Genomic DNA, 23,873 nt, shown 5'->3' on the forward strand with positions numbered 1-23,873 from the left:
TCTTGCCTTAGGATCCCCAGAAAAGAATTGAAGGCACACAACACTCCCCCAAAGTCTGGGAGGAAAAGGAGGAGGAAGGTTTAGAGGAAGGGCCTGAGGAGGAGGAGGAGGAGGAAGGGGAGGAGGAGAAGGAAGAAGGCTTGGAGGAAGGGCCTGAGGAGGAGGAGGAGGAGGGGGAGGAAGAGGAAGGCCTTACAGGAAGGGCCTGAGGAAGAGGAGGAAGGCTTAGAGGAAGGGTCTGAGGAGGAGGAGGAGGAGAAAGAGGAAGGGCTTATAGGAAGGGCCTGAGGAAGAGGAGGAGGAAGGCTTAGAAGAAGGACCTGAGGAGGAGGAGGAGAAAGGCTTAGAGGAAGAGCCTAAGGAGGAGGAGAAAGAGAAAGGCTTAGAGGAAGATCCTAAGGAGGAGGAGGAGCAGAGAGACCTCTGGAGGATTCTGCAGAGGAAGAAGAAGGAGAAGAAGAAGGGGCTCCTGAGCATATGCAGAGGCCTCTGGGGGAGAAGCCACAGGGAGAAATCTCCTGGTTGTAACTTATTATTACGATTATTATTAGTAGTAGCATTAGTATTATTAAATTTTATTTATTTATAAAGACATGGAAAGACGTATTTATAAAGAGTATCTCAGTGAGTCTCTATATTAAAGCATCAGAAAAGATTTTAGGTGTTGTTATGGTTTGGAAATGCTGTTTGGGGTCCCTTCTGACTTTGGAGCCCTTTCATCCTCCATTTTGGGTTCCCTGACAGCCTCAAACTGCCAACTGCCAAACATTCAGGCAGAGGCAGCCATTTTGTGTTCTAGCAGCCATTTTGTGTTCTGGCGGCCATTTTGTGCTGCTGTTCCGGAACCTTCTCTGAGGCCTCAGTTGAACAGAGGCCTCTCTTTCTCTCCTGAGGCTCCAGAGTCAGAAGGAGGCCAGGCTCCTTGGGCCAAAAGGAATGAAGTGTGTCTCTTTGTGTGTCTTTTGTGCCTCTTTTCTGAGAGGGTTTTGTTATTTACACAGCTCTGCTCCTTCTGGGGAACAAGAGTTTTAAAAGAGATCAGAAATGGGGAAGATAGTTTTAATACAAGCCTTATTCTTATTCTTCCAAACATTGGGATTTGGCTTCTAAGAGGAGGATTGCCCCCCAAAAGGCCAAAAGTGGCTCCTTTGGGAGGTTTTAAAAGTCTCCTCAGTTTCCTAATTAATAGATTTTCAGGGAAGAAGGAAGGAGGCAGACCAGACCATCTCATATTATGACCAAATAAACATAGAAACAAACAAGAACAACAAAAATAAGGATTAGACAGAAAAGCAAACTGCTTTTATTTTAAAAAAAGCAAAACCATTCTTAACAGGATAAAAATCGACTTGGGTGCTTCTGTCCTTTATAACCGACTGAGGCTGTATCTGAACTACAGAAATAATCCGGTTGGAAGCCACTTTTTTCTTTTGTAATTTATTTATAAACAATCCTTTACAAACAAAAATGAAAAAAAAACATACCAAGACATTTGCATAACAAATACAGCTACAACAACAAAAAAGTACAAATACCTATAACATAGACATACAACATGCAATAAATAACATCCTGATATACAAAACTGTCAGAAATATACTATTAAGTTACCTTCAAGTTAAGCTAAGATGACCCTTTTATTTAATTTACTTAAATTCCTACAAGGTATCAATATGTGTTAAACCTCTAATGTTCATGTAGACTTTCCATATGATATCTGGGATTGTAAATTAATAATTAGTATTACAAAATAAATCAAAGCATGACCAGTCCTCTTTAGTTTTCTCAACTGATTTATCCCTCATGATTGCAGTTAAAATGTCCAATCCCTTTGCTTCTCTTAGTTTAATTATCCACTCCTCTATTTTAGGAATTTGGATGTTTTTCCAATACTGTGAGTGACCATCTACAAAATTAGTCTGGGAAATCTTTTAGCTGCTTCCTTTTTCAGTTTACATGTCATATTGAGCAAAAAGATCAAAGGCTTTAAAGGTATTTCTTCCTGTAAATGCCATCAAAGAAAATGCCATCAAAGAAAACCATTATCCTGAAACATGGAAACAAGCTAATATAACTTTGCTGTTAAAAGAAGATAGAAATGCAACTGAGGTAAAGAACTATAGGCTAATTTCCTTATTAAATATGGATTATAAACTATTTTCTATGATTTTGACCCATAGACTCAAAAAAGTTCTTAAACACTGGATTCATAAGGACAAGTCAGAGATAACATTCAAAACGTCTGAAATATAATTGAATATTTTCAAAGGGACAACGAAAAAACACTTATCTTTTTAGAAAAGGCCTTCAATAACCTAGGATGGGATATGTTATTTGTGACACTTGAAAAATGGAAATAGGAGCTTCTTATTATAGATGGATAAAGGCAATGTACAAAGATCAAAGACTAATTGTTAACTATAAAAACCAGAAGAGTTTAAAATTTCTAAAGGTAAATGGCAAGCTTTCCCACTATCACCCTTTTTCTTCATTCTGATCCTAGAAGCACCGAATAATAGGATACGATTAGAAAATAAGATCAATGGAATAAATATTAACATACATTGAGTTTAAAATGAGAGTCTTCTCAGATGACATTTGTATTCCCTTGAGAACCCAGAAAAGAGCACAAGGCAATTGATGGATGTAATAGAGGAATTGGAATATGTTTCATGACTAAAAGTAAACAGAGACAAAACAACATTAATAACAAAAAATATGGGGAAAAGGAAGAATAAATCCTGGAAGAAATTAGTGGATTTAAAGTGGGAAATAAAGTTAAATATCAAGGAATAAATTTAACAAATAAAAACTCATATCCATTTCACAATAACTATGAGACACATGGAAGGAAATCAGAAAAGACCTAGAAAAAATGGGGGAAATTACACTTATCGCTATTAGGAAGAATATCACTGATCCAAATGAGTTTCCTTCCTGAAATACTGTTTCTGTTCCAAGCGATACCCATCATCCAGAATGAAAAACCCTTGAATCTATGGCAAAAAGAAATCTCAACATTTATTTGGAATAAAAAAAAGAGCCAGGATCATAACAAAAATACTTTGTGATGACAAAAGTAGAGGAGGGCTGGGTTTACCAAACTTAAAACTTTATTATGCTGCTTGTTGTTTAGTTTGTATTAGAGAATGGGTTCTGTTAGAGAAAGAACAATTGTTATGTCTGGAGGGTGAACATTTAAGATTTGGGTGGAATCGATACCTAATTTACGGTAAAGAGAAAGTTCATAAAGAAAGCACAAATCATTTCGTAAGAAAAGCTCTTTTGAAGATCTGGGGAAAAACAAGTGTAGAATAAGCCCAAAAATACCTTTATGGTGTTTGCCACATGAGGCTCTTTTTGGGAGGAAAAGTATCCAGAAAACTAACTGGTTGAGATACAAGGATGTCCTGAAAGAATCGCAAGGAAAACTAGAGATCAAAACACAAGAAGAACCTAAAGAATCTGGCCTAGATTGTCACTGGTATCTTTATCGTCAAATGAGGGAGAGGTTTAAAATAGATGTGAAATTAGAAGGAATACAAAATGCAAAATGGGAATTGTGGAAGCCATGCTCCATGTTCATTCCATGCCTGATGAGAGTGTTGGGTGCGAGGGATTGGAGAAGCATCCAGCTGTGTTTCTCTAGCCAGAAGCCAAAGGAAGGCATTCTCCTCTGAGGGCCACTGGGGAGGTCAGGAGGTTTCAGCAGATGATGCGCTCATTTCACATCTAGCTACAGGGACATAGCCAGGGTCCTCTCCAATTCCCCATCCCCTGACCCCCCTCCACTCTCACAAGGCATGGAGTGTCAGGACCATGGTGAACAGGTCTGAGGAAATGACATGCATGTGGCCACTAGGTGGAGCTGTTGTGGAAGTCATTGACAGCTCTAGTGGCAGTTAGATGTGTCAGCATTTAAACAGTGCATCATTGGAATGTTGATGCAACTGTCAACTGTCATTCTCAACTGTCACTGAGGAAGAGTCAGACAGTGTGTGCCTCAGAGTGGGTTGTTACTGGTGTGGATGGTGGAGGGTGTCGATGTATATAGTGTTGTACACAGTGGAACTTCTTATAGGAATAAAAGCCTCATCTGAGAGAAGATTACAGTGCCTCTTTGCTCATTGAGAAAGCGACAGGTGTTTCTTCAGCTCACAAGCTACTGACTACAGTCAAGGTGGAGAATCTGGCGCCATACGTTAACGTGTTGCCTCACATGCTGCGCAACATAGCAACGTCAAAAGCGTTTTAACATGGAGTATCTCTTGTGTACGGCAGCTGCAGTGAATCTATGCTAGGTGCATGGGGCTTTGTTTGGTGCAGAGAGAGGAAGGGCATACCCATCTCTGCATTGGCCCAAAGGAGGCATATGTCACCTGCATATCTTACTAGCAGCATGCTCTTCTCTGTGTCTGAGTGATGTAGGGTTTCTTGAGAAACCAAGCCTAACCCTAGTCTCTTTTCTCAGGAACTTCATCTCAGCCTCCTTCTACACAGCTTTGTGAAATATTTTGCTGGAAGAGACCCAAGTGCAGGGCCACCAGGACCCCTTTCCCACCTAATGGCCAACACAGAGGCCAAGCAGAGGGAGTTGGGCTCAAAGAAAAAGAGGCTGTCGAAGTACAACTCTTTGGTGAGTTGACATCCTATTAGTTTCATTTGTGTCACTGCTGGGCCAGCTCATAAAAACAAGTGGAGAACATCTTGTCCCACTTTGGCAGAGAAAGTCCTGGTTAATCCTCTGTCACCCCACTTTTTCAGTGGCTTTCAAAAATGTCCCGGTTTCTCTCTCCTCCTCCCACTTTACCCCTTCTCCTCATCTCTTTTGGGTTGCTGCAAAGTGACTTCCAAGGGGTTTGCACCCCATCAACTCAAAAAGGGGGAGAGGAGAGAAGTTGCCAGGGTCTTCCCTTGCCAGGAGGCTGAGGCAAAACCAAACTGCTGTGCCCTTCCTAGCTAGTGTGATCTTCCTCCTAAACAACCTTGGCCATACTCACAACCTTCTGGTGTTGCTTGTCCACATGTGCCTTGCTTTTCCATCTGTGAAATGTAGAGGATATGGGAGAATGTCTCTGGATCTAAATTGGGGGTGGGCCCAGTGTCCCTCAAGTCCAGAGTGCTCCCTAGAACTGTATCCCAGCCATGGCCTAAATTATATTTTTTATTATATTGTATATTATATTGAAAGTATTCAAGACAATCTGATCTCAAAGGTAGTAGCTTTTTGTTTGCTAACAGAATTTAAAGTTTATTTCCTGGAATGAATTCTGAAATGATGAAATAATATTTGAAATGCAACATGTGCTTTCCTCCCCTTTTGCTTAGTCACTCTCTGGATGAGGACTATTTTCTATTTCAGGTGACCTTTGCAGATGTGGCAGTATATTTCTCAGAGGATGAATGGAATCTGTTGACGAAGAAACAGAAACATTTGTACAATTATGTAATGATGGACAATTATGAGAATGTGGCTTCTGTAGGTAAGGAACCTGAATCCATTGCTCTTTCTACAAAGACTGAGGTCCCTTTCATACTATATTATCATGTCACTATGGTTCCACTAGAATTATAGAATCATAGAGTTGGAATAGACCACAAGGGCCATCTAGTTCAACCCGTACTGCCATGCAGGAATACACATTCAAATCACCCACAAGAGATGGCCACCCAGCCTCTCTTTAAAGACCTCCACCAAACTCTAAGGGAGTATATTCCACTGTCAAAGAGCTCTCACTGTCATGAAGTTCCTCGCTAATGTTTAGGTGGAACCTCTCTCCCTGTGGCTTGCATCCATTGTGGTGTCTCCTTTTCTCTGTAGCAACAAAAAGCAAGGCTGCTCCTTGTACAACATGACACCCTTTCAAATATTTAAACATGGATATCATATCCACTCTTTATCTTCTTTTCTCCAGGCTAAACATAACCACCTCTCTAAGCTGCTCCTCATAGAGCTTGATGGTTTCCATACCCTTCACCACTTTGGTTACCCTCTTTTGGACATGCTCCAATTTGTCAACATCCTTTTTGAATTGTGGGGCCCAGAACTGGACCCAGGATTATTCCAAGTGAGGCCTGACCAAAGCAGAATAGAGTGGCACTATTACTTCCCTTGATCTAGAAACTATTCTTGCATAGATGCAGCCTAGAATCACATTGGCCTGTGTAGCTGCTGCATCACACTGTTGGCCCATGTTCAACTTGCAGTCTACTAGGAGTCCTAGATCCCTTTCAAGCCTAGTTTAATTGTGATAGCAACATTCTGTAGAATATTTGAATCTGTAGTTCAGTGAAGCACTATTGCTCTCCAGTTTCTAAGGATTGTAAATACCCCATCCTAAACTGCCAATTCTAGGATTTTATGGGAAGTAGCCATGGAGATTAATGCATTTCACACCCAAATGGTACTCAGCACATTCCTGAGCAGGTTTCCTACCTTTTTTGGCCCCTCTTCAATCCTTTTAAGGGGGAAAGACCTCCCTTGGCCCTGCAATGGCACAGAGAGGGCCCAACAGTGGCAAAATGGCCTCCACTTCCCCAAAGGGATGCTGTTGGATGTTGAGGGCAAAATATTATTTCATTTCCCCCCCCCCCCTTCCAGGCAATACAATGTGGGGTTGCCCCTGAGATCTCCTCCAAACCCCATCAGTACTCCATGCCTGTCTTATAGATGTTTTAAGGTTGCTCCCTGGCACTTGACCCTCATCAAAATTGGTGTCCAGGTCCCAGCCCCATTATTCTGCCTTTGGCAATGAGTTATTGGGATCTGACTCCAACTTAATTTAATATCAAATAGGGGGGAGTAAACATAGGGCTAAATCTTGGGCTAACACTTTTCTCTCTTTGATATTCAGTACTATCTGTCATTATCCTTCTTTACAGAAGAACTTGTCAGTCATGAGAGAGTCCATACAGGAGAGAAGCCATACAAATGCCAGCATTGTGGGAAAGGTTTTTCTTGGATGTCAGACCTATTGAAACATCAGAGAATCCACACAGGAGAGAAGCCATATAAATGCCAGCATTGTGCGAAATGTTTTTCTTTCAAGTCAAACCTATTGAAACACCAGAGAATCCACACAGGAGAGAAGCCATACAAATGCCAGCATTGTGAGAAATGTTTTTCTTGGAAGTTAAGCCTAATGACACACCAGAGAATCCACACAGGAGAGAAGCCATATAAATGCCAGCATTGTGGGAAATGTTTTTCTCGGCAGTCAAGCCTATTGACACACCAGAGAATCCACACTGGAGAGAAGCCATACAAATGCCAGCATTGTGAGAAATGTTTTTCTTGGAAGTTAAGCCTAATGACACACCAGAGAATCCACACAGGAGAGAAGCCATACAAATGCCAGCATTGTGGGAAATGTTTTTCTCGGCAGTCAAGCCTATTGACACACCAGAGAATCCACACTGGAGAGAAGCCATACAAATGCCAGCATTGTGAGAAATGTTTTTCTTGGAAGTTAAGCCTAATGACACACCAGAGAATCCACACAGGAGAGAAGCCATACAAATGCCAGCATTGTGGGAAAGGTTTTTCATTGAAATCAAACCTAGTGAGACATCAGAGAGTCCACACAGGAGAGAAACCATACAAATGCCAGCATTGTGGGAAATGCTTTTCTTGGAAGTCAGACCTATTGAAACATCAGAGAATCCACACAGGAGAGAAGCCATACAAATGCCAGCATTGTGGGAAATGTTTTTCTTGGAGGTCAGGCCTATTCAGTCACCAGAGAGGCTACACAGGAGAGAAGCCATACAAATGCCAGCATTGTGGGAAATGTTTTTCTTGGAGGTCAGGCCTATTCAGTCACCAGAGAGGCTACACAGGAGAGAAGCCATACAAATGCCAGCACTGTGGGAAATGTTTTTCTCAGCAGTCAAGCCTAGTGACACACCAGAGAATCCACACAGGAGAGAAGCCATACAAATGCCAGCATTGTGGGAAATGTTTTTCTTGGAGGTCAGGCCTATTCAATCACCAGAGAGGCTACACAGGAGAGGAGCCACACACATCCAAGCAGTGAAGGAACATTATTTTTGTTTTTTAATAATCTTTATTAAATTTTACAATAAAAAGTACAGAAATCAAGAAGATTGACAAAATTTCAAATAAAGTTTTAAAGTTATGGTTTGTTAAGTTTAGGTTTTAATTGCTACTAGTACTGGTTTTAGTTAGTTAGAGGGGGGCTGGGATTTGTTGCAGCTATCTAGAATAGCAATGATAGCATTTGGAATTTGTGGGATTTTAGCCAAAGAAAGTTGGGGACCGGTAGTAACAGAAAGGGAGCTAGTTTCTTCAAATGTCTGGGGCAGGGAGAGATTGTGTGTGTGAGAAGGATGGCAAAGTGGCGCTCATAGTGAGGGATAGATGATGGGAATTGTAGGTGGGGGCTTGGTTTGGTAGAAGGTGGAGTTTTAGGTTTTGAGGTTTCAATATATTCTGGCAGTTCTGGCTTAAACATATTTCTCATATGTGTTTTCAATAAAGGTCTTTGCTCTTTCAACACACTGGATTCTTTGATGCACAGAATTTGTGAATATGCACAAAACTGACACTTTCTTCTCTCCTCAATCCTCAGCTCCATTCCCAGCTGTAAGAACAGCAGAGAGAAACACACATCTATCTATCTATCTATCTATCTATCTATCTATGTGTGTATATACAGTATACACAGAGAGACTGTTTCCAAAGCAAAGCCTTCCTTTCCTGCCTTTCCTGGGCTCCATTGCAGCCTCTTCAAAATCTCCTCAAAAGAAGGAAGGAAGGAACGAAGGGAGGGAGGGAGGGAGGGGAGGCTGCTGGACCCCAGTACACTCCTTCCTGTCGCGGCAAGGAGACGCAGAGACAGGAATGGGGGTGCACAAGACTCCTCACAAGCTTGCCTCTCAGCCAGGCTTCTGGCTGGGCCTTTTATTGTCATCTTGCTTACTTCCGTCCATTGTCTTCCTTACAATCATTGATGATAGCCTTGCTCCTAGGTCATTTGACTGGCATGACAGGTGCGTGATCAGTGCATGCTTGGTGCGTGCTCTTGAGGCAAGGAAGCAGGATATGGAGACCAGCTAAGCCAGCCGAATCAACATGGGGTATCTATCTAATTATGGATAAAGCATTGTCATCTTGAGAGAGGGTCGAAGTCCTATGGTTTGCCAGTAGAACTGCCACGTCTCAATCTTGATGAGCATTGCTATCCTGAGAGAGGGTCACGACCCCACGGTTTTACCCATGGGGTTGCCACATCTCCCTCTTTTTTGTTTTTTATGAGCTGGTATACATATCCTGCGAACCGCTGCTTTTCTGCTTTTACCTTTATGAAAACATAGCGCATAAGGCAGGGATACATTGGATGAGATGGCAAAATAGGATCATAATACAAAAGTGACAATGCCATATACAAGAAGTTGTTTCGGCCAATGAAAGTCTGGCAAACAGTAAATCAATCAGCTTCATAGTCCAGAATATCCAATGTTCTGGTGGACCTGAGTCAGGTAAATCATGTGGTTCTTCAATCAAATTATTAATGGAACAAGAGTTATCTGACAATTTAAGGCAACACATATTTTGACGTCTTCACACAGCAAAAGTATTCAGTTGGGCTATAGAGGTGTATTGTAGAGTCATAGTCAGAGGTGAGTGTTACTGCTCTTTGAACCCTGGAAACATCCAAGATAGAAGGGTGTTGGAGAACAGGAACAAGCCTACTCAGACAGCACTGTGTGCCATCAGACACATTGGCAGGTATAGAATTATAGGTTTGACAGTTACAGTTAAAAGACTACCCAGGTGGCAACAAAATATGGATATATATAAATGAAATCTCTTTTCCCAAACATTTTGATCTCCCATTTGATACCACTGGTCTGAAGGGGCTCCACTGGTCAAACATAATAAACCAAGTACAACAGTTAACATAGGATTATGGGTTAATGCAGCACATATTTTTGATTTCTTCACATAGCAAAAGTAAATAGTCTATGGCTGCTCCATTGTCCAGAGTGGCATTTCTAAGTTCATGTTGTTCATCGTTTAGCATCATGTGAAATTGTTGATTGGGTTGAAATATTAGGTTCTGAAGGCCTCAATGCCGTGTGTAGGTTTAAGATACTTGGCTGATGTCCATACTGTGCCTATTGGGGTTGACACTGCTGCACAACCTCTTCCCCAAATGACGGGGGTTGCTGGTCGTTTCCGCTGTCTCTGGCAACTGTCAATATCACACCAAGGGCCACAGCAGCAGGTAAAATGAAGGAAAACGTTTCTGTGTTGGAAATAAATAATCAGACAATGCAATTAAATTATTCCAGGCAAATCAAATACAACAGATATGGCCCGGTTCACAACCTTTTTGTGTTGAGTGAGAGGTGCATTCCCCCTTTTTTGTTTTTATAGAAGAAGGCTATTGGGGTCATTAAAAAGGAGAAAGAGGGGATTTTATGTCCCTTTAACTTCTGGGCATAGGCAAAATTTAAGAAAGAAATTTGGGATATCTGCACCATTTTAATTGAGAAGGTGTATCACCTCTGAGATTGAAAGGAAAATGTAAGGCGTGTGCCTTTTACTTTGAGGACTGGAGAGCTCAGAAAAGACAGATGGCATTGCGAAAAAACTGAACTTGCATTGTTCTCTGAGCATGTGAAGAGTATGAAAAGACAGAAGCAGAGGAAGCAACACTTAGACGAGACCAAGGGCAATAATGAGGCTGTATAGCCTTACTTTCTCACAGAAGAGAACAAAGAAAAATTGTTAGGAACATAGGAAAATAGTGGGTAGGAGAGAGAAAAAGAATCTCTCCCCCCCTTTTGAACTTTAAACAGAGAGGGGTGTCCATAGGGAAGAACACAGAAGAATGGCAATAGCAGACTTTAGTAAAGAAGGTAGGATACCAATTTTAGCAAAAATGAGGAAATCTATTTTAGCAAATCCTTTTCTGCAAGCAGACCTATGGAGTACAGGATTAAACTCCAAAACAAAAAGGACGAGGCAGAGGAGAAGGAGGGGTTCTCCCCCCCCCCCAGTAATCCCACTATAGCTAACCCAGATGAAGAGCAAGAGAGACAGATAGACTGTGCTGGTAAAAGAAGTTCTCTCTCTAGGAAACGATGTATAAAAGAAGGAAGCAAAACAACACAAATGGAGGAAGAGTACAAGAAATTCAGACTTATGAGTTGCAAAAGTGTAGCACAAATCCAAACACATTAACAGACAGACAAATGAACAATTTCTAGAATCTGTTTCTAAACATGTACCACAATTTAGGTAGATGGGATATGTAGTGCTTTAGCTATGAGAACACAAAGCAACCTAGACAAAACCTTTTTCCTACTTTAGCCAAGACAGTTTTTACAGATAGACTATGCTGACCAAAGTGACGCTTAACAGAAAGGAAAAAGACACTTGAGAACAGGAATTAATCCCTATCGAAAAACCAATGCAGCAAAAACCTTTGGACTAAAGGGAGGGAGCTGTCTTTAGATTTGCAATTCACAATCAGCCAAACAAACAAGGAAATTAACAAATACAAGCAACAATTGATAGGATCTATAACAACCATGCTGGCCTTTATCTGTTGCAATTCTCCAGCCGAGCCTGGGCAAATCAAACACATCAAGGAGAAAAAGGGCAGACTGAACTGACCACTAAAAGAATGAGACATAGAACTCTTGTTGACTGGGAAGTCTAGTTTTTCCAAGCACACTCTACTGTTTTATTCTACAAAATTTTATGTTGTCTGCAAGACCTGTGTATCCATAGAGATTCCCAAAATATGGAAAGAGGAAGATAGATGGAATGGAGGATATTGAGTAACATCTATTTGTCACAAACTGCTGGTCTTAGTACCCCTTCAGCCACTTACAGCTTTGTTGAGATGTTTGTGGGCCAGCAATGGCACAGACTTGAGGCACAGAGTCAGCCTCCCAATTTATTGGCCACTTCTGTGTTCGCATCACAGTCACGTCCACTCCTGTGTGTAAAAGTCCTGTGAAACTTAAACCTGCAATCACAAGCGTACGGCTGAGCCGCTGATTAGCAACTGGCTGTTTTATCCACTGTACATCGACACCACCAGGTTCCATATCTGCTGGGTTTGGGGCTGCAGATGGTAACAAAACTAAGTGTGCCGCTGGCATATCTAAGAACAAAAATTGTGGCAGATTAACCCAAACCTGCATTTGAATTGTTCCTGCATAATCACTACCTATAGCACTAGGTATAACAAAAATTCCTCCTTTTGAAAGAGATGATCTGGGTGAAACCAGTCCTATTAGTCCAGAATTAAAACATTTCACTTCCTTTTCATTACCCAATGACATGGCAGCTGCCGAGAGATTCATTTTATGTGATTGAGTGCCTATGTCCTGGCAAACTCTAAGCATATCTGCCAATGCAAGATTTCTAGATGCCATCAATGGTTGTAAAGCTTTCTGACAATCTTTGTTATCTTTTGCCAACTTGATCAACAAATCTTTGGCCATGTCAGGATTATCAGCCTGCTGTGCTAAGGCTGCTTGCAACTGATTAACAAAGTCACAGTTCGGTTCAACAGGCCCTTGTCTTAAGGTAGCAAAACCTTTTTTAGGCTGACCAGAGGGTGATATTTTCTGAAAGGCCAAGGATGCACAATCAGAAGATATTGCTAGGACCTCTCGAGGTAGCACTGTCTGTTGCTGAATTGTGTCAAAGTTATTTACTCCTGCCAGTTGTTCTGCAGTGTATTGTCCTTCACTATTGTTACCTTCTAACATACCCTTAACATCATTACTTTCTACTCCTGTATCCTTGATAGCTTGCTGTAGTTCTTTCGTTACTGCATATGGCAGTGGAGTCTTTTCATAAGCTGCTCCACTGTTGTGATCTTGTGTCTGAGAGATGGGATATGCAGTCGACAATTCTAGATCATCTAAATCAGTTGGGTCAGAGCTTCTACACTGCTGAACCATTTTCTGAAATGGAGACATAGCTGCCCCTGAAGGGCTTTGTAGGTTGTTGTTTGGCAATGGAGCTGAGGGATCTTTATCTATCTCCAGCTCCTTGGGAGGATGAATTACAGGAGCTACATATGAGGAAGGGGGTTCTGTATCTAATACTGCTTTTGCCTCAGCTATTCCTGCTTCTACCGCTCCCAGCCGGGGCTTTACAGGCGGCAAGGGTGGTGCAATCACTGGCATTGAATAACCTGGTGGATCTCCTGGAGGATGAACTAACGAGGCTAAAGGAGCGGAGGGTTGAAGGCAGGATTTGGGGATCTTGGATTGGCTTAACCGTCTCACGGCCGTGTTTACTATAATAATAATAATAATGATTTATTTATAGCCCGCCCAATCACAAGGAATCCAGGCGGGTTACAACAGTAAAAATAAAGATAATAAAATAAAATACAATAAATAAATAAAATACAATAAAATTACAGAGAGCGAAGTGAGCACAGTTAGGCCTGATGGAAGTTGGGCCTCTCTTTTTCACTCCCTCCCAGGTCTGATGGTGATGTCATGGAGGGAGGGCTCTTCTTCTTGAGGCAAGGATTTTATTTTAATTAATTTTAATTTAATTATTCTCATTAAATTTAAGAGAAGAATTGGTGGACAGAGTGACATAAGTCACAGTAAATGGGGAGTAGAACTAGGTAGGGAAGGCCTGCTGGAAGAGATCCGTCTTAAGAGCCTTCTTAAAGGCTGTAAGAGTAGAAATGTCACGGATCTCCTTCGGCAGGTCATTCCGTAGCTTCGGAGCTGCGATGGAAAAGGCCCTCTGGGTGACTGAAGTTAGCCTAGATTTTATTGGCTGAAGTAGATTCTTCCCCGAGGACCTTAGAGTGCGGGACGGACAGTATGGAAGTAGGCGGTCTCTTAAGTATTCTGGACCCAAGCCATGTAGGGCTTTGAAGGTAATCACCAATACCTTGTACCTTGCCCGGAAACTAATTGGCAGCCAGTGAAGGGATTTCAAAACCGGTGTTATGTGGTCGGTACGACGAGTACCTGTAATTAACCTGGCTGCCATATTTTGTACAAGTTGAAGTTTCTGAACTTGGCACAAGGGTAGCCCCATATACAGTGCATTACAGAAGTCCAATCGAGAGGTGACCAGCGCATGTACAACTGTTTCAAGGTCTCCCTGCTCCAGGAAGGGGCGCAGCTGGCGTATCAGCCGAAGCTGATAACAAGTGCTCCTGACTGTCGCATCTACCTGAGCTGTCAGGTGAAGCAACGAGTCAAGGAGCACCCCTAAGCTGTGGACAGAGTCTTTCAGGGGAAGTGTGACCCCATCCAGAACTGGCTGACATAATTCCATACCTGGGCTTGGGTTTCCTATAACAAGTACCTCCTTCTTACCTGGATTCAGCTTGAGTCGGTTTTCCCTCATCCAGTCCATTACCGCCCCAAGACAGGCATTCAGAGGAGAGATGCCATCCATAGACACTGCATCAGTTTGAGACATAGAGAAATATATTTGGGTGTCATCAGCGTACTGAGAACATCCTGCCCCATGTCTCCGGATGATTTTTCCCAGCGGCTTCATGTAAATGTTAAACAGCATAGGAGACAATATTGCGCCCTGGGGTACACCAAATTTTATCTCTCTTTTAGAAGAGCAACTGTCTCCAAGCGCCACCATCTGGAATCTGCCTGAAAGGTAGGACCGGAACCACTGTAGAACAGTGCCTCCGATACCTAACTCTCACAGGCGTTCTAGAAGGATACCATGGTCGATGGTATCGAAGGCCGCTGAGAGGTCTAAGAGCACCAGCAGGGTCACACTTCCCCTGTCGATGCCTAGACGGAGATCATCAACTAAGGCGACCAAGGCCGTCTCAACTCCGTATCCTGCCCTGAATCCGGTTTGAAATGGGTCCAGATAATCAGCTTCATCCAAGACTGCCTGTAGTTCATTGGCGACCGCCCTCTCGATCACCTTGCTCAAGAATGGCAACAACGAGACTGGCCTATAGTTATTTCTATCCAGAGGGTCCAGGGAGGGCTTTTTTAAAAGTGGTCTGACCACTGCCTCCTTAAGACAAGAAGGCAGGGTACCCTCCCTGAAGGATGCATTGATTATATTTTTCAGCATCAGCTTGACTATATCACCCCCCTGGACAGCCAGCCAGGATGGGCAAGGGTCAAGAGGACAAGTCGTTTTTTTCAGACTACTAAGGAGCTTGTCCACGTCCTCAGTACTTACCGACTCAAATTGATCCAGTCTAACAGTAATGGCGGAGGCGTTGGATGCCTCTCTCATTGCTTCTGACTTAAAGTTGGCATCTAAATCAGCTCTTATCCGAGAGATTTTATCTGTGAAATAATCATTAAAAGCATTACAGTAAGCTATGGTTGACTCTAATAGAGGGTTCTGGGTGGGAGGCAGTTGTGTTAAACTCCTTACCACCCTGAACAGCTCAGCTGGACGAGATTTCACAGATGCGATAGATGCAGAGTAGTAAGATTTTTTGGCTGCATCTATCGCCATTTGATAGGACCTAAGAAAAGTCCTATGAAGTATCTTATCAGATATGAGTTGAGATTTCAGCCAACGCTTCTCTAGTCGTTGTCCAACCCGCTTCATTTGTTTAAGCTCTTCAGTGTACCAAGGGTTATGGTTTTTACTGGGTTGGAAAGGACGCTTGGGAGCGATCATATCTATAGCTCTGGTGATGTTGTTATTCCATAAATTAACCAGAACTTCAACAGAGTCACTGGCACTGCCAACCATAGAACCCCCTAGGGCTTCTTGGAACCTAATGGGTTCCATCAGCCTTCGAGGGCGGACCATTTTAATTGGTCCTTCACCCCTAGAGGGAGGAATAGTAGTCTCCAGACCAACCTTAACCAGGAAATGATCCGTCCATGATAATGTGGAGATACTAGTTATTTCTGCCCATGGATATGCCTGTTGGGTACAGAAGACCACATCAAGAGTATGACCTGCAGAATGCGTGGGCTCAGAGACTATCTGGGAGAGGCCCATGTTTGTCATTAAACCCATGAATTCCCGAGCCGCACCAGTAAGATTAGTCAAATCACGCTTGAGAGGGATGTTGAGGTCGCCCAGGACTAACAGCCTAGGCGATTCCAACATCAGCTCTGAGACTAGTTGTGTCAGCTCAGTTAGGGAGTCTGTTACGTTACGGGGTGGGCGATAGACCAACAGAATCCCCAAACTCTCCCTGGTCTTCAAGCGAAGGTAAATGCATTCAATGTGGTTTAATGCACGGATAGGTATCCTGGTTAAAGTGAGATTGTTTTTATGGATTATGGCTACGCCTCCCCCCTTCCCGCTTCCCCTTATCTGCTTATTGACAGAGTACCCGGCCGGAAGGGCCTGAGCCCAGGTTACAGAGCTATCTGCTCCTAGCCAGGTCTCTGTGATACATGCCAGGTCAGCATTGTGATCTATCAGTAAGTCATAGATGATACGGGACTTATTCTTCACTGACCTGGCATTACATAAGAGCAGGGAAAGGTTTGGCGAATGGTTAGGCATGCTTTCCAGATCTTTTGGGGTAGCAGGGCGAATGGAAGGCGGAATAGATATCAGACATCTATCACGTCTTCTTCTGTAATGACCTTTTGCCCTGCTAATGCCATATCTTCCATTGCCCTGCACAACTTGAATTGCTGCTCCGTTGAAGACATCTAATCCCTCCCCTGAAACATACATTGATGGATATATATCTTGGTTGACATCAAGACCCTCCATCTAACCAGTGTCTCGTAGTCCCCTAAATAGTCTGCAGTCGATCTACTGTGACTTTTTAAGTAATGACAAAAACTGGGGACAGAGTTCAATGGTCTTGAGACTAGGCAAGTGGAAGGAAGAGCAGAAAAGAGCCTCGCCCAGGCCTGACTGCTTCTGCGCCACCACCGTTGCTGGAGAGCCGATGGTGAAGAAGGCGGCAATGGAGTCCCGCCTTGGCCTCCGTTTCAGTTGCGTTGCTCTGGCAACCAGGCAGGTGGAAGGAGGGGCGGAAGAGAGCCTCGCCCAGGCCTGACTGCTTCTGCGCCGCCTCTGTTGCTGGAGAGCCGATGGTGAAGAAGGCGGCAATGGAGTCCCGCCTTGGCCTCCGTTTCAGTTGCGTCGCTCTGGCAACCAGGCAGGTGGAAGGAGGGGCGGAAGAGAGCCTCGCCCAGGCCTGACTGCTTCTGCGCCGCCTCTGTTGCTGGAGAGCCGATGGTGAAGAAGGCGGCAATGGAGTCCCGCCTTGGCCTCCGCTTCAGTTGCTACATATTTTTCAACACTGTCCCATTTAATATATAGCTTCCAGAACCCTGAACTCTTTATTAGAACCTACAAAAGCCTGTTGTGATGCTTTTAATAACTAGACAAAATCTCTCAGATGAGAGCCGATTTGGATGCCGGCCTTATGACAGAGGCAACAGGAGAGGTGTCCAGAGCTTCCGCCCATACTGTTATTCTGGATCAATTTGAGTCAGTTAGTACAGAGGATGTGGACAAGCTCCTTGAAAAAGACGACTTGCTCTCTCAATCCTTCCCCGTCTTGGCTGGCCGTACAGGGGGAGATACCATCAAGATGCTGGTAAAAACATAACTAGTGCATCTTTCAGGGAAGGCTGTCTTCCATCTTGCCTCAAAGAGGCGGTGGTTAAACCACTTCTAAAAAAAGCCTTCCCTTGACCACCTGGACAGAAACAATTACAGGCCAGTTTGGCTCTTACCATTCTTAGGCAAGGTATTAATGAGGGCAGTCTCCATTCAACTCCAAGCAGTCTTGGAAGAAATGGATTTTTCTACATCCATTTCAAACTGGATTTAGGACAGGTTGCAGAGTTGAGACAGCCATGGTCACCTTAGTCGATAACTTCCGTCTGAGCATCGATAGCTCTTTGAAAAGAGGAAGTGTGACCCTTCTGGTGCTATTGAAGGCCTCTCAGCGGCCTTCAATACCATTGACCACAGTATCCTTCTGGAACATATGGGAGAGTTGGGAATTGGGGCACTGCTTTCCAGTGGTTCAGGTCCTACCTCTTGGGCAGATTCCTGTCACTTGGGGACAGTTGTTCGTCCAAGAGGGAGCTCAAGTCGGACATCCCTCAAAGCGTGATTCTGTCCCCAATGCTATTCAACATTTACATGAAGCTGCTGAGTGAGATCATCTGGAGACATGGGGCTGGGAGCAGGGAGACCTTGAAACAGTAGTACATGCGCTAGTCACCTCTCGGCTGGACTTCTGTAACACACTCTACATGGAGCTACCCTTGTGCCAAGTTTGGAAACTACAATTGGTACAGAATCTGGCAGCCAGGTTGGTTATGGGCTCTTCTAGAACTGCCCACATTACACCGGTTTTTAAATCCCTGCACTGGCTGCCCATTAGTTTCTGGGCAAGATACAAGGTGTTGGTTCACTCTGGAATGACCTCCGGATGAGATCCATCCTATTAACACCTTGGAAGCCTTTAGGAAGGCTATTAAGGCGGACCTCTTTCCAGACCAGATGAGATCTATTGACTTGCCTCCCCCTCCCCCTGACCCTTACCCTTGCCATCGTTAGTGTGATGGAAATGGCTATTGATGTATATCGTTCCTGCCCTCCCACCTCTCCTTCAGAAAACGACCCATTTCTTGCCCCAAAAAACTTTTTTACTGTATTGTGTTATGGAAGTTTTAAATTTTTAAGGGTTGATTAATGTTTTTATAATTGGGAGAAGGGTTGGGGGTTTGGAATTTTAATTGTATTTCTTAAATTGTATGTTATTTTATTACTGTAATTCTCTTTGATTCCTTTGAGAAAAGGTGGAATATAAATTATTATTATTATTATTATTATTATTATTATTACATCTCTTCAAGGGGGTCAAAAGCCCTTTCAGTATGCTCCCAGAACTGGGGGTGTGTGTGTTTCTGGGGCTGTGGGTCTCTCTGTTGGTCCTCCTCTGCAGGGTTGTTGTGAAGGAAAAGATAAGTATGTGAGGGAGGATGCCCAATCTGGATCCTGTGGGTCTCTAAGCCTAGTTCCCAGGTTGACAAGGGATTGCCAGAGTTTTGAGGTCCCTCCATCTCCCTCCTCTTGGCTTTGGCCAAAAGGATTTTGGCTCTTCTCCCCCCCCCCCAGAGCCCCCTCCCCCAGGACTCCAGAGAAACCCCCAAGAAAAATGCTATTGAATCCTATCCTGTGCAATGCTTTCTATTTGGCACAAAACTCTTCCATAAATGAGGCATCAGAAGAGAGGGGTTCTCCTCGGCCCCACTTTCCATGAGGGAGGGGGCTCCTCAAAGACCTTTTTACCCTTGGATCCCCCTCCCCTCCATGGCCATGCCTCTCTCCAAGGGTCCCACTGGCCTTCATTTCTCATAACAACTCCCCAAGTACCCGGGACCCAAGGAATCCCCCAAGGAGGGGGCAGGGAAGGAAAGAGGGAGAGGAGGCCTTGCAGGACCACAGCCTTTCTTTGGGGGGAGAAGAGGGGCTTCTCCCCTCCAGCCATTCTTCTGAATGAACAAGGGCTCTCCCCACTTCCCTCCCTCCCTCACAACAGACTGTGAGGGCAGAAATGGCTTCTGGGGCTGAGACTGTGCAGGCGCATATAGCTCCAAAGGCCCCTCCTCAGCATGCGCAGGGATTGCCAGGGCCTAGATGCTGCTGCTTATTCCGCTGGAGGCCTTTGTGGGAAAGGAAGGTATGTGCCGGGGTTCAGTGGCCTCTCCTTCCTTCCCTCCTTTCTTCCTTTGAGGAGACCACGATAGAGGCCAAGGTGCAGAGCTGGACTCAGGAGTAGGGTTGCCATTTCACGGTGGTGGGCGGGACTTTCCCGCCCCCTGGGAGCGTGCCTGGTCCCGCCCCCATTCCCGGGTGGCTGCCCGACTCTGAGCTCCCAGGGCTGCTGCCTGCCTTCTATAGAGTGCTGTGCAGTGCAGCATGTTTGGAGCAAGCAGCAGGACGACTGAAACTAGCAGGGGCGGGGTCTGCTGCTCTGCCCTGCCTCTATTGGCCAGCCCTCTGCTTCCTTATTTGGCATGCTCCAACGTCGAAGCAGGGAGGGCTTTGCACTCAGGCAAGCTTCTTTTAGTCCTTCCCCTCTTTCTCTTTCTCTTTCCCCTCCTTCTCTTCTTCTTGCTATTCCGTTTTTTTCTCCTCCTCTTCCCCTCCTCTTCCTCCTCTCCTTTTTCTTCCTTTCTTCCCCTCCGCATCTTCTTTTTCTCTTTCTTCCTCTCTCTAAGCCCCCCTCCTCTTCTTCTCAGGGGTCCAGGGCTTCTCAAGGCTTTGCCCCCATTAGAAAAGAAAAAAGGCTTTGGATCTGTCCCATAAATCCCTCCTAAGTTGAGACATACCAGGGAAAAAGAGGGGGCGAGGGGTTTGGGGGGGGGGTTGCAGGGGGCAAGGAAAAGGAGGAAGGGGGGAATTGCTAAGAAGGCTTGGGAGTGGGATGCTTTGATCTGGATTCCTGCATGGCAGGGGGTTGGACTGGATGGCCCTTGTGGTCTCTTCCAACTCTATGATTCTATGTAGTTTGCAATGGCACAAGGGGCTTCCTGTGATCTTGCAAATGGAAATGTAGTTTGCAATGGCACAAGGGGCTGCCTGTGATCTTGTAAATGGAAATGTAGTTTGCAATGGCACAAGCGGCTGCCTGTGATCTTGCAAATGGAAATGTAGTTTGCAGTGGCACAAGGGGCTGCCTGTGATCTTGCAAATGGAAATGTAGTTTGCAGTGGCACAAGGGGCTTCCTGTGATCTTGCAAATGGAAATGTAGTTTGCAATGGCACAAGGGGCTGCCTGTGATCTTGCAAATGGAAATGTAGTTTGCAGTGGCACAAGGGGCTGCCTGTGATCTTGCGAATGGAAATGTCGTTTGCAGTGGCACAAGGGGCTGCCTGTGATCTTGCGAATGGAAATGTCGTTTGCAGTGGCACAAGGGACTGCCTGTGATCTTGCGAATGGAAATGTAGTTTGCAATGGCACAAGGGGCTGCCTGTGATCTTGCAAATGGAAATGTAGTTTGCAATGGCACAAGGGGCTGCCTGTGATCTTGCAAATGGAAATGTAGTTTGCAATGGCACAAGGGGCTGCCTGTGATCTTGCAAATGGAAATGTAGTTTGCAATGGCACAAGGGGCTGCCTGTGATCTTGCAAATGGAAATGTAGTTTGCAGTGGCACAAGGGGCTGCCTGTGATCTTGCAAATGGAAATGTAGTTTGCAATGGCACAAGGGGCTGCCTGTGATCTTGCAAATGGAAATGTAGTTTGCAGTGGCACAAGGGGCTGCCTGTGATCTTGCAAATGGAAATGTAGTTTGCAGTGGCACAAGGGGCTGCCTGTGATCTTGCAAATGGAAATGTAGTTTGCAGTGGCACAAGGGGCTGCCTGTGATCTTGCAAATGGAAATGTAGTTTGCAGTGGCACAAGGGGCTGCCTGTGATCTTGCAAATGGAAATGTAGTTTGCAGTGGCACAAGGGGCTGCCTGTGATCTTGCAAATGGAAATGTAGTTTGCAATGGCACAAGGGGCTGCCTGTGATCTTGCAAATGGAAATGTAGTTTGCAGTGGCACAAGGGGCTTCCTGTGATCTTGCAAATGGAAATGTAGTTTGCAGTGGCACAAGGGGCTGCCTGTGATCTTGCAAATGGAAATGTAGTTTGCAATGGCACAAGGGGCTGCCTGTGATCTTGCAAATGGAAATGTAGTTTGCAATGGCACAAGGGGCTGCCTGTGATCTTGCAAATGGAAATGTAGTTTGCAATGGCACAAGGGGCTGCCTGTGATCTTGCAAATGCTATGCCTGCTTGGGAGTGGGAAATGTAGAATTGGGCGGGGGGGGGGTGTTTGGCCAGAAAGAGACGTACATTTCAGCCTTCTGTCTAGGAATAATGCCAAAATGTCCTCCATTTTGAGCATGCCTAAGAAACATGCATTTATATTAACATTTTAAAAAAAATATCAATTTTTTCATGTGTCCTCCATTTTTTATAAAAACATGTCCTACATTTGAAAATGTGGCTCTACATTTGTCCTACATTTGTCCCGGCTTGGAGGTCCTGCCTTATGGCAACCCTACTCAGGAGGGAAAGGCAGGAAAGGAAGGCTCTGCTTTTGAAATACAGTGGTGCCTCGGGTTACGAAATTAATTCGTTCCGCTGTCAATTTCGTAACCCGAAAGGCTTTCGCAAGCCGAATTCCCATAGGCGCTAATGGGGAAAAGCCGCAATTCCGTGTGAAATCGCGCAGAAAAGCACCAAAAGTTTTTTCGTAACCGGAAAAAACTTTCTTAACCCGGAACAATAATTTCCTATGGGTTTTTTTCGTATCCTGAAAATTTCGTAACCTGGGTATTTCGTATCCCGAGGTACCACTGTATAGCTCTCTCTGTGTATCCTGTATGTTTGTGTCTGTGTGTCTGTGCTGTTCTTATGGCTGGGAATGGAGAAGAGAACTGAGGAGAGAAGAAAGGGTCAGTTTTGGGAAAATTCAGAAATTCTGTGCATCAAAGTCCAGTGTGTTGAAACAGTAAAGAACTTTATTGAGAAGACATAGAAATTCAGTGTTTAAGCCAGAACTGACCACTCCAATACAAACAATATATTAAAACCCCTAAAACCTAAAACATCACCCTCTTCCAAACCTAGCCCCCACTTTCAATTCCCACAGTCTCCGCCTCACAGGTAAAAAGGCCCCCTTTTGCCATTCCCAGAAACTAGCCCTTTCTGTTAATACCTGCCCCCACCTTTCTTAAGCCAAAATCCCACACATTGCAAAAGCTATAATTCCCATAACTATTCTAACCAGCTGCAACAAATCCCAACCTCCCATCTACCTAACCTATACCACAACCCACAATCCCCAGCCAAATTGACAACCCAAAGCAATTATCTATACTATTGGCAATTAAAACCTAAACTTAACAAAATCCAACTTGAAAACATACAGAAATATTGACAGAGAAATTTTACAAATAAGATCACAAGGGCCTTTTCTGTATTCTGTATTTTTTGTATTCGTTATTGACAAATATAATGTTAGGATTTGTATGGCTTCTCTCCTCTGTGGACTCTCTGATGTGCCGTTAGGTGTGACTTCTGAGAAAAATATTTCCCACAATGCTGGCATTTATGTGACTTTTCTCCTGTGTGGAATCTCTGATGTGTCACTAGGTTTGACTCCGAAGAAAAACATTTCCCACAACGCTGGCATTTGTATGGCTTCTCTCCTGTGTGGACTCTCTGATGTATCATTAGGATTGACTTCCGAGAAAAACATTTCCCACAACGCTGGCATTTGTATGGCTTCTCTCCTGTGTGGACTCTCTGATGTATCATTAGGGTTGACTTCCGAGAAAAACATTTCCCACAATGCTGGCATTTGTATGGCTTCTCTCCTGTGTGGACTCTCTGATGTATCATTAGGGTTGACTTCCGAGAAAAACATTTCCCACAATGCTGGCATTTGTATGGCTTCTCTCCTGTGTGGACTCTCTGATGTATCATTAGGGTTGACTTCCGAGAAAAACATTTCCCACAATGCTGGCATTTGTATGGCTTCTCTCCTGTGTGGACTCTCTGATGTATCATTAGGATTGACTTCCGAGAAAAACATTTCCCACAACGCTGGCATTTGTATGGCTTCTCTCCTGTGTGGACTCTCTGATGTGTCACTAGGTTTGACTTCCGAGAAAAACATTTCACACAACACTGCCATTTGTAAGGCTTCTGCCCAGTGTGGACTCTCTGATGTATGACAAGGACTGACTGGAAAGGAAAACATTTCCCACAACGCTGGCATTTTTGTGACCTCTTTCCTGTGTGGACTCTCTCATGACTCAAATGTTTTTCTGTAAAGAAGGACAATTACAGATGAGACTGAAAATCAGACTTAACAGAGCAGGGTGTTACCACATGATTTAGCCTTCATTAA

The 23,873-nt window shown here is 44.2% G+C and overlaps 2 protein-coding genes across 2 annotated transcripts in view; one reads left to right on the top strand and one right to left on the bottom strand.

The window, feature by feature from the left end:
* Positions 1 to 6,842: 6,842 nt before the first annotated feature.
* On the top strand, positions 6,843 to 8,380 carry LOC149287695 (uncharacterized; the record flags this gene model as incomplete). The annotated part of the gene is made up of 1 exon (XM_089492554.1): positions 6,843 to 8,380. A coding segment is annotated over one exon (1,194 nt), but the record flags the coding sequence as incomplete, so codon positions are not given.
* A 1,269-nt stretch (positions 8,381 to 9,649) lies between these two features.
* LOC149287696 (uncharacterized) overlaps positions 9,650 to 23,873 on the bottom strand; it is a 33,379-nt gene continuing 19,155 nt past the window's right edge. The window contains exons 3-4 of the mRNA XM_089492555.1: positions 23,059 to 23,623; positions 9,650 to 9,666 (exon numbers count right to left, since the gene is read on the bottom strand). Coding sequence (XP_089348681.1) covers positions 9,650 to 9,666; positions 23,059 to 23,623 — 582 coding nt within the window. The remainder of the gene's footprint in view (positions 9,667 to 23,058; positions 23,624 to 23,873) is intronic.

This window comes from Sceloporus occidentalis, unplaced genomic scaffold, assembly GCF_023333645.1.
Source record: "Sceloporus occidentalis isolate IW3139 unplaced genomic scaffold, rSceOcc1.0.p SCAF_57, whole genome shotgun sequence".
Classification (NCBI taxonomy): Eukaryota; Metazoa; Chordata; class Lepidosauria; order Squamata; family Phrynosomatidae; genus Sceloporus; species Sceloporus occidentalis.